Source organism: Pagrus major, chromosome 16 (assembly GCF_040436345.1).
Source record: "Pagrus major chromosome 16, Pma_NU_1.0".
In the NCBI taxonomy this organism is placed as follows: Eukaryota; Metazoa; Chordata; class Actinopteri; order Spariformes; family Sparidae; genus Pagrus; species Pagrus major.
This window is the reverse complement of record NC_133230.1, coordinates 27,204,508-27,219,758: the sequence shown is the minus strand read 5'-3', so window position 1 is coordinate 27,219,758 and position 15,251 is coordinate 27,204,508. Positions and strand designations below refer to the sequence as shown.

The window sequence follows — 15,251 nt, the reverse complement described above, 5'->3', positions numbered from 1 at the left end:
ATTGAAATTCCCCCCAACTAAAACTCTGTTGTTCCTACAGTTGAATGTCTGAGCCTCACTGTGTAGAATGAATTTGTGTATGTAGCAGTGTATATGTGGGTGAGTGGATTTTTGGGATTTCAACAAGATCATTGAAATATTTGTGGAAAAACAATACCAGACACAAATTATGTTTTAAAGAGCATTTTATATAAATCTTAAAACATAAGTAGAGGGGCTATTTATAATACAAATAACAGAACCCGACTCATAGTGAATCTGGTGCTGATACAATATTGATTTTTGAGAGTCATGGCAGCATCATGTAGTAATTTGTATTTTGTGTGATTTGGCACCCTCCACCATTTCTAGTGCAACACAATTGTTGTAAATACAAACTCCAGGTTTCTGTAACAATTTGTAAATGTTATGTCTTGAGGTAAACATGCATGTTCAGGCATTTTTTGCCATGCGGCAGTCAAAGTTTTGCAGTGTTGTACACAACTCAGCACAGTAACAGCATGCCCAGGCTGACACCTGGCTGTAACATGCTACCAGCTAAATCTCTTTTGGAAATGAGCAGACTTAACTTATGATCAAAAACTGGTGACTTGATAACTTTGCTGACACAGCCAACCATCAAGCAAGTGCAACAACATAAGACATATAACTTAGCAAGCCAGCTAGTATTACTTAATTTCAACAGCAACAAGTCCAGCTCTGCATGAATTAAAAAAGAAATGACTCTTGACTCTTAGTCACAAATGGGACACAAACCGTGATCCAGTGTATGTCCTATGCATCCATCTTACCACCCCACTGACCCCTGACATGGACTTTTCTGGCTCTCTATTCTGCTGCACTAGAGGGGCGCCTCAACAAGTGACAGTACATGAGTAACTCCAGCGTTAAGACGCATGGGGCCACTGACCAGGCTGCTGTATTTGATGCGTTGGAAGTGAGAACGGGCTGCAAAAACACATGCATTGTGTTTGTTCTACACTGTCACTGCAGTGCCTGGACTGTGAGTGAGGGAAACAGAGCTCCCATCAGTACAGCTACAGATGATGTAAATCAATACTTCTTGTGCTTCTATTTTTAAATGTGATGTTTCTGAGTTCATCAAATGTCAAACTTGTATTGACATCTAACAGGTCATTGTAAAGAATAATTGGGTGTGCTGGGATGTAGCATGCGGTGTAGGAGACAGCTGTCAGATTATTTAACTCAGAAAAGTGGAACACATGAGGCTGTATTGGTATGGTAACACTGCCTGGAGAACAGATACTTACATTAAATTCTATGAGCTGTCATAACTTTATGATGGGATGAAGATGTCGAGGAGCAGCAGTGTTTCCAGTGGAGTTTGGGAGTAGGTGAAAGAGCTGACCACAGGGCTGCAGCAGGAACAGTTGAAGAGTTCGGGGCTGATGTGGTGACAGGAGCCACAGAAGGGCAGGTGAAGGAGGGAGCTCCAGCTCTCTAAGGAGTAGTGGAAAGAATTGGAGCGAGCAGGCCGGTGACTGTTCCTGCTGCTTAATAAGAACTGACGTTACACAACATAATCCACCTCAGCAGTTTGTGCTGCGGCTGGAACAAGTTATTTTTGAAAAGAAGGTACAGACTGCATGGGAAGCTGCGGCACTGTGCCCTATGACAGCCCAGACTGTGAATCATGCTGCACACCTCAGCTGTGCACACACTTTCCCTCACATACAAGTGCTCTACTATTCAAACACCATCGTAAATCAACACACACACATGCCAAACACACACACACACACACACACACACACATTGTAACAATACTTATGTTGCCAAACCTGGCAACTTGTGTAATTTCATATTGGTCTAGAGTTTTCCGAAGCATACTTGGATTGTAGTTTTACAGTAGGGTGGTATGTTAGTAGGCCGGCAGAAGAAAACAATAGTATGATAAATCAGTGGGAGGGACCAGAACAAAAAGGAGCCATATTCACAAATAATATTCCACCCTACCCGTACAGAACTGTTAACTAGGAGTGGTTTAAGACAGTTTGTAAACTGAAAGACCTCTAACCTAAATCCATACAGTAGAATACAGTGTAGAATATAGGGATTCCTTTAATCTGCTGATGGTGAATCCAGTCCAATAATTTTAGCCACCTAAACAAGGGTTAATTATGTATTTGACACATTCAAATAACAGCTGTAGACTTTAAATCTGACGAGCCTTATTTTTGATGAAAATAATGAAGGTCCCAATAAAAATTAAGAATATAAACTTAAATTATTGATGTTATATGAATCAAAGTTTAACTTTGTGTCTTCTGATATGACCAGAAGACATTTCACTCTACAGAACTACAGTTTACTCATGATTATAAAGTGGTTTTAAATAGTGGAGCGTCTTCCCTCATAGGTTGTCTTTGGCTCGTGTACAGACAAACACTTAACTTCACTACAGACTACAGCAGTTCAATTTTCACTTGTTATCAAGCGACTCATGGAAATAACTTCAACACTCGCACACTGTAGACCCTTAGGTCTTCAACAAGGGTTCAAGGACCCCTAGGGGGTCCTCAGAGTTCATACAGGGAGCTCAAATGATTATTTGATAATTGAAAGTTTTTAGTTTTCGATAGTTTAAATCTGTCTGAAAACAAATATTAACATGAATTCAAGGTAGGAATTAGCAAAGATTAATTCATAAAGAAAAAACATTTTATTTACACAACATCGATTATAGTCTACCCTTAATTTTCTAATCGTGAGCAGCAAACCTAACCTTACGGTAAATCACTGTGCAGCGCCTATCCATAAGTACAAACTAGTCAGCTGACTACGTTTTATGAAAAATATCAGCCAGATATCTGTATTCTTATCCCAAGTGTGCAGATATTCTTCTGAGCTAGAGTGGATTGATTTATAACTTATCGGGCAAAAGACTCAAGCACCATAGCCATGTTACAACTGTATGCCAACTCTATCAGCTAAAGGGTCCTTGGCCTGAAAAACTTTTAAGACCCCTGCTGTAGATAAAACACACCTACAGTACATCAACTTAATGCACCCATTGTGTTGAACAGCAGATATTGTTGCTGCCACGAATGAATTGAATGTCACTGCCAGAGATGACACTTTAAATTTATAATCAATTAGTTCTGCATTCTATTAAGTTTCAACTATTCATACTATTTATGGCAGGCATTTCTTCAGCGACAACCTTTTAATGTTATTGCATTCTGTAATTGCCTTCCCATATAACAATTTTTATTGTTTTTGCCCACCTTTTCCATATGTGATTCATATTGCGCACTACTCACAAGGGAGTCACAAGAAATGAGGCATGCACTGACTGGACATGTTGAAATAAAAAGCTGCTTCCATTTCACTTCATGTGAAAAAGAGTAGTTCAGTATTATCATATCTGACAACACTCTAGGCTCTCCTTTTGAGTGTTCCGTATTAAAATATGACACAATTAATCCTCTGAGCTCAGTTAATGTGAACCTTAATAAGACCTGTCTCACTTCTGGGATGGAGTTTTGTAAACTGAGGAAACACATGACAAAAACATTATTTTGACAAAAATCAAGCTGATATTCAGAAACTCTGATGGATTTCTAATTTTACCAGACCGGAGAAAATACAAAAGTGTATTAAAACTATATTATATACCTACATATAAAACTATAATTTTTATATCATGCCTTGACATTAACCCGTTTAATCCCACCGGCAACAATTGTTGCCGCTCTTTTTTTTTTACTTCTGGAAGCTCTAAAAGTGCTGTTTTTGGTTTTGGCAGCTAATGCAAGTTATTCAATGAAAGAATATGTTGTCTCCTCTAATTTGTATCAATGTCCTGTAACTAGTGTGAATGGTCACATGACCAGGCCTCTTTACTTCCTGCTTGCACTGCTGGCCGGAAATGTCTGCCTCAAACTTGTACTAGAGGTAGTAAGTAAAATACCTTAATTAACAGATATAAGTGAAATATTTTGTATATATATTATTTAAAGGGTCTACTACTGATATATAATGAGAATTATATGCCTGCATAAATCTTTTGATCATAAAAAGAGTAAATGTAACCACGGCAACATTTGTTGCCACTAGCATAACACATAGTCATCGCGTTATGCTAGGTGTCTTCTAGGTGATTCTATTTTTCTTATGTTTTTCTCTGCACAGCTTAAAACTATCAGAGGTTTTGGATCTTCTAGACTTAAAAGAACCCCAAAGTGATGTGTGCTACATAACAGTCATTCCTACAGTTGAAAAAGATGCTATATAAAGTGACTGTGATAGTGACTGCTCAGATAGAGAGTATCAAGGCGAAACAGGCCATTTGCCTGCTAGACTGCTGAATGGTGACACAGAGGTGACCTATCTGGAAGATGATAAAGCTTTTAACCTGATAAGTCCAGAACTACCCCCAGACCCTCCCTGCCCCCCAACTCCCCCACTCCCTCATCTCTCACTCCTGCAGCATTTGGTGTTGAAGAAAACCCATTGCCGCTAGTTGGTGAATCTCCCACAGTGTCCAGCCAGAAACCCAGAACACAAACCAGAAAAAGAGAGATCCCACAACCAAAAAAAAGGAGATGTCGTGAAGAAAATGAAACCCCAAAACTCAAAAAAAACCCAGAAAAAAATGCTTCAAAATAAGCAAAATAGGGACAGGATTTTTAAAAGATCACAACGCCCAGCCACATCCGGTATACCAGATTGTGTGACCTATGGTTCAACTGCAGCAGATTGCATAAAACAAACTAAACCTGACCCTGTTGATTTATATCTTTTGCAATGTTTTTGAGGTACAGTAAATACTGACAATGTGAATTTATTTTATTTTTTACAAACTAGTATCAGTTCTTATTTTGTAAGTTCCGACACTCTTAGCTCTACGGTTATTTAACCATTTTTATGAGACTATGAAATACAGTTATTGTGTTGTTGTCCTTGTTAGTTTCCTTCAGTATGCATTGAAATTATATCTAAATGTATCTAATAAAGTTCTAAACACATTTGTAACCATGCCTAGTTATAATATGTTACTCATGTTCATGTTATTTTTATTCTTTACATGTGTAAATAGGTCAAATTGAAGAATTTGTGTAAATTTAGACTATGCGGTTTCCCACCGGCAACAATTGTTGCCGAGTATAAAACCTACATTTTCACTAACATAACCAACATGAAATGAAAAAATTCATACATATTATATGTTAGGGAGGTCTAAGGAATGAAATGCATGCACTTATTTTGCAGGGAAAAATTTGGGATTAAACGGGTTAATCGTCTAATTCTTGGTGTGGCTTTCAGATAACAGGATGCAGACCTTGCTATTGAGTTTAACACTGATTCAGGGTTTAACATTGTTATTTCTAACATGGTTTTGGTCTTCAAAGACAGTGATGAGTCCTGAAGACTCTCAGCCTTTCTTATTTTGCAAATAAAGACAGTTATTTCAGTTTGGTCTGAGTGAAGCTGAACGACTCAGGCATATGTTCAGTCCACTACAGATGGGACTGCATTTGCCCAGCGGCAGAATGAGATACATTGTAGAGCTGTCTGCATAATTATGATAATTGATTTCATTGTTTAACAAAATTTGCCAAATGAAAGCATGTTGATGAAAATTAAAGAGACCCAAGGATTGAGCCTTGGGGAACTCCACAATTCATGTTAGTCCGCTCAGGAGCATAGTAGCTGATTGAGACCAAATAGTTCCTGTCATGGAGATCTGGACTACTTTCGGACCAAGGTTTTGCTTAGATCAGTTTCTAGATTAATATCCAAACTAAAATTGGTCAAAGTAAACAGTTTAAAAGTTACATAATTACTGAAGCACAACATTTGCAATAATTTCACTTACAAAAGTAAAGTTTGATGTTTGTCACAACCTGAAGGTCTAAAAGTCAAACTCAGTTAAAATGAAACTGCACAGAGCAGAGATGAGATGAGTCACTGGTCCATTCACGTTGCTGTGCTAACCTTCCTCCCACCCTGTGACATTCCCACAGGACTACACCATCACCATGTACTTCCAGCAGTCCTGGAGAGACAAGCGCCTCTCCTACACTGGCATTCCTCTCAACCTCACCCTGGACAACCGGGTGGCAGACCAGCTGTGGGTCCCTGACACCTACTTCATTAATGACAAGAAGTCCTTTGTCCACGGGGTGACAGTGAAGAACCGGATGATCAGACTGCACCCTGATGGAACCGTGCTGTATGGTCTCAGGTAGGAGCTGTTTCCACTCTTCACTTTATAGCACTTTTTTTTTTTAACTGCAGAGACTATATAACATATAGCTTGGGGTTTCCCAAAACCTGAACTGTTAAGAACTTTGGTATAAGGTTCCTAATGGTATTTCCTACCAACAACATCATTTCTATTTGCTATTTGGAGGGCAAGAGCAGTTGAAGAAGTGGCCCTGATGGTACTGAGTTTATGTCACATTAATGTTGACATTATATTCAACAGAGAGTCCAGATCCCTGCTTGGGCCTGCATACGATACTGAGTGGCCCAAAGAGGTGTCCAATGCATTTATTATTGTTAATTATTTTTCCATTTTGTGTACCTAAAACACACGTGTGTGTGTGTGCATGCATGCGACGGATACATTGTGGCTCTTTTTGAAGGTCAAGTGTTCCTACAATGAGAAGTTTACTTACATAAGTCAATTATAACTGACCCTATGATTAAATGTTAGACCGAAATCATGTTGAGACTATATGACGGCAATCACACAAGACATCTGTTTTGACTTATTACATTCAAAATTGTTAAGTATTTTCTTCAATATTTGCATTTTCTTTCGATCTATTAACAGGGACAGAGCTTTCCATCACTTGCTCTGACAGCTCTGACTGCTTTGTGTCTGGAAAATGTGTGCCAGAATGTGTGTTGATCGCTATGGCAACAGGAAAATATGAGCTGTCACGTCAGCAGTCTTTGCTGTGACATAACTGCGTATTTAGCTGGCCTTTAGTAGTACTATTGTTAATGTGAGTGTTAATGTTGCCTTAGTTTTATGTAGTGGAATGTACAATGAAACACGTAGTATGAACACATCTTGCAGCAGCCCATCCTCGGGGCATGTGTGTGCCCAAGTATATCATGAGTAATTGGCACTCTTGGCATTACCGGGCCTGTCAGCCAATCAGAGCAGAGCAAAGCTGGAGCTAAGTGTTGTGTAATGAACAGTAAATGAAAAAATCGAGTTTTGAAGCAAAAAGACTGCCTAACAACTCTGGTTAATAATAACTTAGGCAGTAATATAGCTTTATTTCACACACAGCCTATCTGTGCAGATATGTGCTTTTTTTAGATTCCATTTCTCAACACCAACAAATCCTATTAGAATATGAGTTTAGGCCATGTTTATGCACAAAACAACTGCAGAATTGGGTTCGTAGCAGCTGATTAGAATGGCAAACATTCCTCAAAGGCCTCTATCAGCAGCTAAGTGTTGCTCTGCTGGTGTCTCCTCTGGAGCTTGGAGGGAGAACCAGCTGGTAAATCATTTATGAAGCCTCTCCTGGTGCAGTGTACACATGGCCGTGCCCTCTGCAGCAGAGCATAGTTACGATGAAGTGAGCTGCGTGGAGTTAACTGAAGGAACAGTGGGCCGGTCACTGTCAATAATTCAGTCATCTGAGTTCAAAGGCATTCTGCGCTTCAGAGGAATGATGACTTGACAGTTTTCAGCTGAGAATTTTTTTTTTTCGCTTTGAGGCAAAGCTGCACATTTTAATAAGGTGTTTTGGTGCACATCAAGGCCTGTCCTGGATAACATTCTAGGTCTGACATTTCAAATCATTTTAACATACAGTGGGTGCTAGTGTTTCAGTGATTTGGTATGGTGGTTCGGAGGTTGATGTGGCGGGGCCTTTCTGTGGGGAGTTTGCATGTTTTCCCTATGTTTGCATGTTTTTTGTTTCTCTGGGGGCTCTAGCGTCCCCCACCATCATTGATACGTTGGCATAATTCTCCTGCTAGTGCTTTTGACCAAGGCACCTGTCTCATTTTGGAGTTGCTTCCCAGAGGCTCCTCAGAAGGAGTTTGATGCAGAGACAGATAGGGTTCTTCTTCTTCCAGTGTCACTAGCAATCTCTCCTCCTGTTTTCATTTGTTTTCTTCCATTGACAAAAGACAGTGCCCGTGTCCACATAGCATTTTTTTTGGGCAGAAAAGTGCTGGCAGTGAGCTCAGGAGCATTATGATGAAGCGCTTGTGCACTGAGAGAAAAAAAACGCTGTACACAGTTCAGTGGACCTTCATGGTCAAAGTTGTAAGGTGTGTTGCTTGATTCAGGAAGTCAGCTCACACACTGTTATGCCGTATTAAGTCGGATCCAAAAAGCCTTAAAAAGCAACTTAAACGTGTGTGTTTACAGTATGCACACGGGTCATAGGTGCACCCCAGTGCCAAAACAAATAGCACAATATCTCTGGTTGCACTGGCAAGCTATGCATGCTTCAAAATCTTAATAAATGGACCTGCCCCTGAAACAAACCCATACAGACAGGCATTTCAAACTGATTTATTCACTTATTTTTTAAGTAAGGAAAATTAAATGTCCCAACAGGGAATGCCAGTTGTTCAAATGGTCTCATGAGAACAACTCTGGGCCAAAATCAGAATTAAAGTGTTTTTACAATCACTATTTATGTTGACATAGAGGTAGCTGTTATTTTGAGTAGTCATATAGAGTTATACTTAACCAATTGTTTGGCTAGTTAGGTAGTTAATCAATAATCCACTTAAATTCTAAGGTTTTATATATCATATTTAATCTCATCTGAATCTGGAACATTTTAAGCAACTTTATTGCAAATATTGAGAACAGTGGCACACACTTTTATACTTCTCATCATCAAGTTAATACATTCCCATCATATTTCATTTGAGGTAACATGTTTGGGTTTTTTTTTTTGTTTGTTTTTTCACGCTCCTCTTCCCATGTTTGTGTGCCTTAACCCTGACTGCCACTTTCCTTCTTTATACTGTAAATATTTCAGACGTCATCTAGTAGAAGAAATATAAGGAAACATTTCATAGGAACACTTTGCCTGGTAAATCCAACATCTTAGTCCATAAACTCACCATTATGGGCTTCAATGCATTCTCACTGTCACACCTCATATCTTCATCAGCTGCCAAAATAGGTGCACATTTTTGAATGAGCATCAATAATATAGTTGCCGTATGAAGGACATGTTCACTTTTTCCACATTACATGTAAATCCTGACACGCAATGGAACAGAAACACATTAGATATCATTTGGGACATATGTAATAACCCATTTCTCTTTCTCTCATTACTTTGGCTTTGTGCACCGAAAAAAAACTCCACAAAAAGTTCACAATGTCTCATGATAGTTGTATTTTGATCAACATCTGATCATCCTTTACATTTATGAATATTCATGTTTGGTTGATATGAATAGTGTGTATGGATGGTTTTGGCTCACTCTGGTCAGCACCATCATGATGCACAGTAATTGGTGATGGTGTGGCAGGTGGCTGAGCAGCAGGCCTCTGACGCTGAGCAGCACAGGAAAAGAACCAACATGGTTATCATGGCAACACTTCATTTACAGGAAGACACTATGGTGACTGTAAATCCTGGAGTATAGCTACAGAGCACCTGTCACAACACCGACACCACATATAAAATAAGATATGATGTAGTAATTTACTGTTAGGATCGTATATGGTATTATTCAGCATAGCCTACAATGTCTTTGCTTTCCAGCCACAATCCCAATGAGAGAAGCACCAAGTTGATAAAAAATGATAAATAAATATAAAATAAATCAGTTTCATGAAGGAGCTATTTTCTTTCTACCCAACTATGCCAACCGTATCACCAGGCAGGGCCAAGCATCATGGACGTTCATGGTTGTGGGAGCTAGGGATTTAAACAGTAATGGCGTCCTCATCAGCTGGAGCTGTATGTTAGCTGGCTTAGTTAGCTTAGTTTGCTAGCCAACGACCACACCAGCATCCCAGATCTCGGCCTGTTTGGCATGGCTCTTTGTTTGTGGGTAATACATTAATTTTAACCTGCTGCATGTCTGTTAAAATCAGGTGTATCACCCTGCAGGAACTCCCTTTTGAAAGCTAGTTTTCACACACACGCAAAGAGAGGGAAACAATGACAAAGAGAGAGAGAGCGAGAGTGCAGGAGTGCTTTCCATTTAGGCCCAAACAGGAAAGAGCATGTTGAAAAGGACAGAGAGCAGTAGCTTGATTTGTCCAAAAACAACAGTGGCTGGCCCTGGCTTCATGGCTCAGTGAACACAGGCCTTGTGGGCTGTCCTCAACATTCCCCTCTCCTCCAAAGTAAACACTCCTCTCTGTGTCCAGATAAGCACGGCTTGACTCTCCCTAAGTCAGTTCACACACAACATATCCCTTCTGCCTCACCCGAACCTCCTTCCACTTTTTTCTCCTTTTTTTCCTCTTTCCATCTTGCTTATTTGACTTCTGTTGAATTTTAACCCCACTGAGGAGGCTGTGTCCAGATTGACAGAAAAACACAACACTATCAATCCCGGTGATATTGTCAGCTCGATGGCACAGCATCCATCTGCAACTCTGCCAGAATACTCATATGCTACTATCCTGTCAGTTCATCTTTTTTCTCAGCAAGTCCTTCTAAATGACAAAAAAGTTGCTTCTCAGCGTCCAAAATGAACCACATGGTTGTTAAAAAAAGAACTGTTCATATGCAGGGGTGTTTCTTGGAGTTGACAAGGTCTGGTGCTAAGCCCAGACCATCTGGGACTGAGGCCAGAGTGTGTGCCAGCGCAGAGCGCACACCAAATTTCTTTTGGGGATCCCTGCTGTTCTGCCTGGGACACTACTGCCTGCCTTTAATTTAATTTTACTGCATTGTATGAGCGCTAAACATTACATCCCATTTGAAATGTAATGTTTCAGACAACTGCTCCAGAAACACTGACATCTGCAGGGCAGTGGAGAATTCTCAACCTATGGTTCCAGTATTTAATTGCTAATGTACTATTTATTCTGTATTTACATTTTTATTTGACTGCTGTAATGTTTAATACTGTGTGTTGTACAAATTAAAAAAACAACAGCAGGATGACAATAGATTGAATTTCAAGATGTGTTTATATGTACAACCATTTAGGGAATATTAGGTGTTTAGACCATCTTGTGTTTGAACCAACTCCTCAAGTATGCTTTTAAGCAGCATTATGTAAAAAATGGTATTTTGTGCAAATTGGCACCCCCACCATTTACTTGAGTGCAACACAAATGTCATAAATAAAAATCCCAGGTCTGTAACAATGTTACATGCTAACTACAAACAAAACTTTGCATGTCATAACGATGTTACGTCTTGAAAACCTGAAAACTTGCATGCTCAGTCATTTTGTACCGTGTGGCAGTCAAAGTTTACTCTGCACACAGCTCAGAACAGTGTGCAACATAGCTTAAGTTACATTTTGTACATGACGTGCGTCAACTGAGTTGGTTATTTGAAATAACTCATCACTGACTTTTGGTTTCACAAAGTTCTGCATTTGTTTGACTCATCCATCCACACTGTCCTCCTCCCTTTATACTTACACTCCCCTTATACCCTTTATACTACTAGTAACACTTTGAAACACCTCCATGTGCTTCTATTGAGGATCCTTAAATATACGTGAACATGAACAAGAGAATGTTCCCAACCCCGCCCACCCCCTCAGTCTCTATACATCCACACAAACAGCAGCAAGGGTTGGGAGTGGTCTGAAATTAAATTATTCACATTCCGTGATTGTTATAGATTTTAGCAAGCAAAAGACCGCGGTCATGGTTTAGAAAAAAACAATGGTTGGCAGTACACAGGATTTTTTTATCATGTCAAAATCAAACCCTTTCCAACGAGGTGTCCACTCAAAGAGGTTCAGGATTAACATGCACCATGCTACTTCAGGCTTCTGAGAGTCCCTTTCTGGATAACATTCCCATTTCCCTTCTGAGAGCTTTTCACATTTTCTGAAGGAGCTGGGAAGATTTCTTTCACACTGGTGTGCTACAGAATCATTATCCCCTCCAGGCTCCCACAATTATTCATCCAGTGTGCTCGCTGCTGACACAAGGGCTATATTTAGGTTTGCCAAAATGCCCTCACCACTGACTGGCACATACACATTTTGGTTGTTAGTGGTTCATCACCTTGGGTTGGCTAAGAAAACATATAACACATGGTGTTTGTGTTTATTTTCCGCACCCCAGCGCCATTAGACCTGTTTAGCTGTGACTGATGGAGGATGCCTGACCTCAATAGCAAAACAAAGATAAAAGACGGACAGAGCAGCCAAGTTTAGTCTGTGCTGCTGGGCCTGTGCTGATGGACTGTTAATAAAGCTGCTTGTCCTGATCGTTATATATAACCACTGAGCATACAGTTAGAAAATAATACGCGTCAGTTACGCTGACAGAGATTTTTTCATGGCCCTGGTAGTCTGCAAACAAGAGGGAGGGAGATCGCTGAGAGGCTCTGACTGGGAGTCCACATGGACTGATAAGGAAGGAATTTTGTTGTACATTCATGACTACTTGAGGCTCAACATAGGCTAAATGTAACTTTTAAACTTGCTGTGTAATCATGTCTGTCAATGGGCTCAACACAGCCAGTGCAGAAGTGCCTTGAACTGCATTACTTCCGCAGGCTGCTAGATACCAACCAGCCTCCAACCAAACCCTGACCGAACAAATCATCACCGAGAAGTTATGAGAAGTGTGGCTTAGTTTTTTATTTTTCTAGTCTTTTGGTGGCATTTAATGGTAGTTGTTAGGTCTTTGATCAATGGAGACTACTCAAATTTTCGAATTCCCAAGTATGCAAATCCAAATTCCAGAGAACAGGACAAGACAGCATGCTCAACTTGCAATCCCCTACCAACAAAACAATCGCCATACCAGCCAACTACTAGCTTTCGACCGTGTTGACTGGCAGTTGTAGTCAACAGATACAGCAGTCATCTTTACTGTAATGTGTATCACAGTTATGTACGCACCTCAATTTTGAGGTCACAGTTCTGTACAAGTTTGGTATAAAAAGCCTGAATGCTTAAGACTAGGTCTGTTGTCAATAGTGTAAGTTACAGTTGTTCCTCCTAGTGTCCACCTGAGATAGTCGATACAGCCTGTAGTGCATTGAGCAGTGAACGTAGGTCATATTTTTTATGCAAGGCTGATAACAAACAAATGTAAATGTGACGTAAATGCCAGTTTCTTCAGTAATATCTTTGTCCCTGTCTGCCTTCAGAACTACAGGCTGCTTTAAAACAGCATGGAGAGTTGTTGGGTTTTGTTTGCTGCGTTTCAGCAATTGACACATGAAGTGAAGCCGTCTAATGTGCATTAGCATGTTAGATGTCTTTCCACTCACATACAATTGTCAAACAACACTGTCCTCATCTGATCCACGACTTACTCTCCAAAATGTTCCCACAGCTGATGTGAAAGAAGCAGGCGGATCCCCTATCTACAATAAGTCACATTGTCTTCTTCTTCTTCTTTATCTTGTTTTATTGCTTCTTCTTCTGCTGCTTTTGTTGTTTAATGGCTGTTGGAAAACAGCTTTTAGGTTCATTACCGCCACTTACTAGATTAAAGTGTGGAACAGAACGGTTACAGTTTCGCCAAATGATATATGCCCGACTGACTGCATACACCGAGCTGTGATGTCTGTACCGTGAAGGTTCAGCAGCGCTATACATTTAACGCGAACGGCTCAAATAAACCATGAACCTTAACTTCATCTTCAGACAAACCAGATTGGCAGGTTTGATCTTAAAATGGCTGACATCAGTGCTTTTGGTAAATTGCAGTACGGCTGCAGGGATAAAATCACATACTAACATACTGCCAACGAAGTACTTAATCAGCATACATTGCATACTGCCTAGTAAATGCATGTGTAAGTATGGTGTTACCAGCAGACTGTTCACACTGAAGTACGCCGTCGCAACATGTCTTCTCAGCATTACACAACTAAATCACATTTCCACCTTCTCTATACATCCATTTGCCAGCTACTGTTGAATGAAAGTTGTTTATCACAAGTTTAGCAGCTACTGTCGTTTTGTTTTAACTAGCAGAAGAGCAGCATGCCGAGCTAAGGTGATTGAGAGTGTAAAGAGCTGGCAGCAGGATGAGGATGAGGAGGAGGAGGAGGAGGATTTGTATCTCTGGCTCTTTTGGCTACGTCATCCTATAAAGTTTACCAAAAGCAGAGCTTAACTGTAATAATAGTAAATAAACAAAATAAATGTGATACACTTGACAGAAATGTTGCTACCCCCACAGACAAACACACACTCCGAAAACACAAACATTTTTTTGTAAAACTGCCCATATTTGAAACCTACACAGTTGATATCTTGTGTAAAATATTCTCAGAAGTGAAGTTAGTGACGAAATAAATACAAAAATTGTCAATTAAAAAATTGGAGGGGGAGAACTGTTTGTCTCGCCGCCTGTCATCGGACAGTCTGAACAGCTGTATACTCAGAAATTCTTGCCAATGTAGTATACGTCTTGGTATTTCTGACGTACACTAAATCTGCATACTGGCATATTGGCAATTTCAAACACACCGACTGTTTGACATAAGATAACCATGGAAGTGTACCGGCCATTAATCTTAGGCGCTCAAGAGATGATCTACATTCATGTCTTTAAAACCAGGAAAATAAATCAAATTTGTGAATCAAATAAAATAAAACATACATTATTTGATAAATTGAATACATATTTAACATATGTACAATTCATTTCTCACCTGAAAAAATGTCTGCAGTCAACTGTGGTGATTTCCACATTTATTTCACAACGAATAAAAGACGATTTGGGAATAAGAAAGCAGTGTGTGGATACTTTGTGGTCTTCCAAGTGTAAAGAATTTATGGATATGTGAGCATATGATTTTTTGGATGGTTCAAACGAAACATGTAAACTCACTTGGTCCAGTGGAGACTTAAGGATTGCGCTTATGGAATGGGTGAAGTGCAACATCCTACTGCTCCGTCCTTGACAGGTTACAGAGGTGACACTCTCTATTTTTACTGTCCATCCGCGCTCTCTGCACCTGCTTTATAATTAATCTAGTGCTTCCTAATGCATTCACTGTGTCCAAGATATGGATCGACAGCCCCAGAATATTCAACAAGGTAAGAAAATAATGAATATTCATGACCTGAGGGGCTTTTTGCATCCTGACACTGTAACAGCTGAATCTGGG

General features: G+C 39.9%; 1 protein-coding gene across 2 annotated transcripts in view; it reads left to right on the top strand.

Moving 5' to 3' along the window:
• The window catches only part of gabrb1 (gamma-aminobutyric acid type A receptor subunit beta1), a 59,335-nt gene that overhangs the window by 18,754 nt on the left and 25,330 nt on the right, over positions 1 to 15,251 (top strand). For both annotated transcript variants that reach the window (XM_073483713.1, XM_073483714.1), the window contains one exon: positions 5,991 to 6,211. In XM_073483713.1, the coding sequence (XP_073339814.1) occupies positions 5,991 to 6,211 (221 nt within the window). The remainder of the gene's footprint in view (positions 1 to 5,990; positions 6,212 to 15,251) is intronic.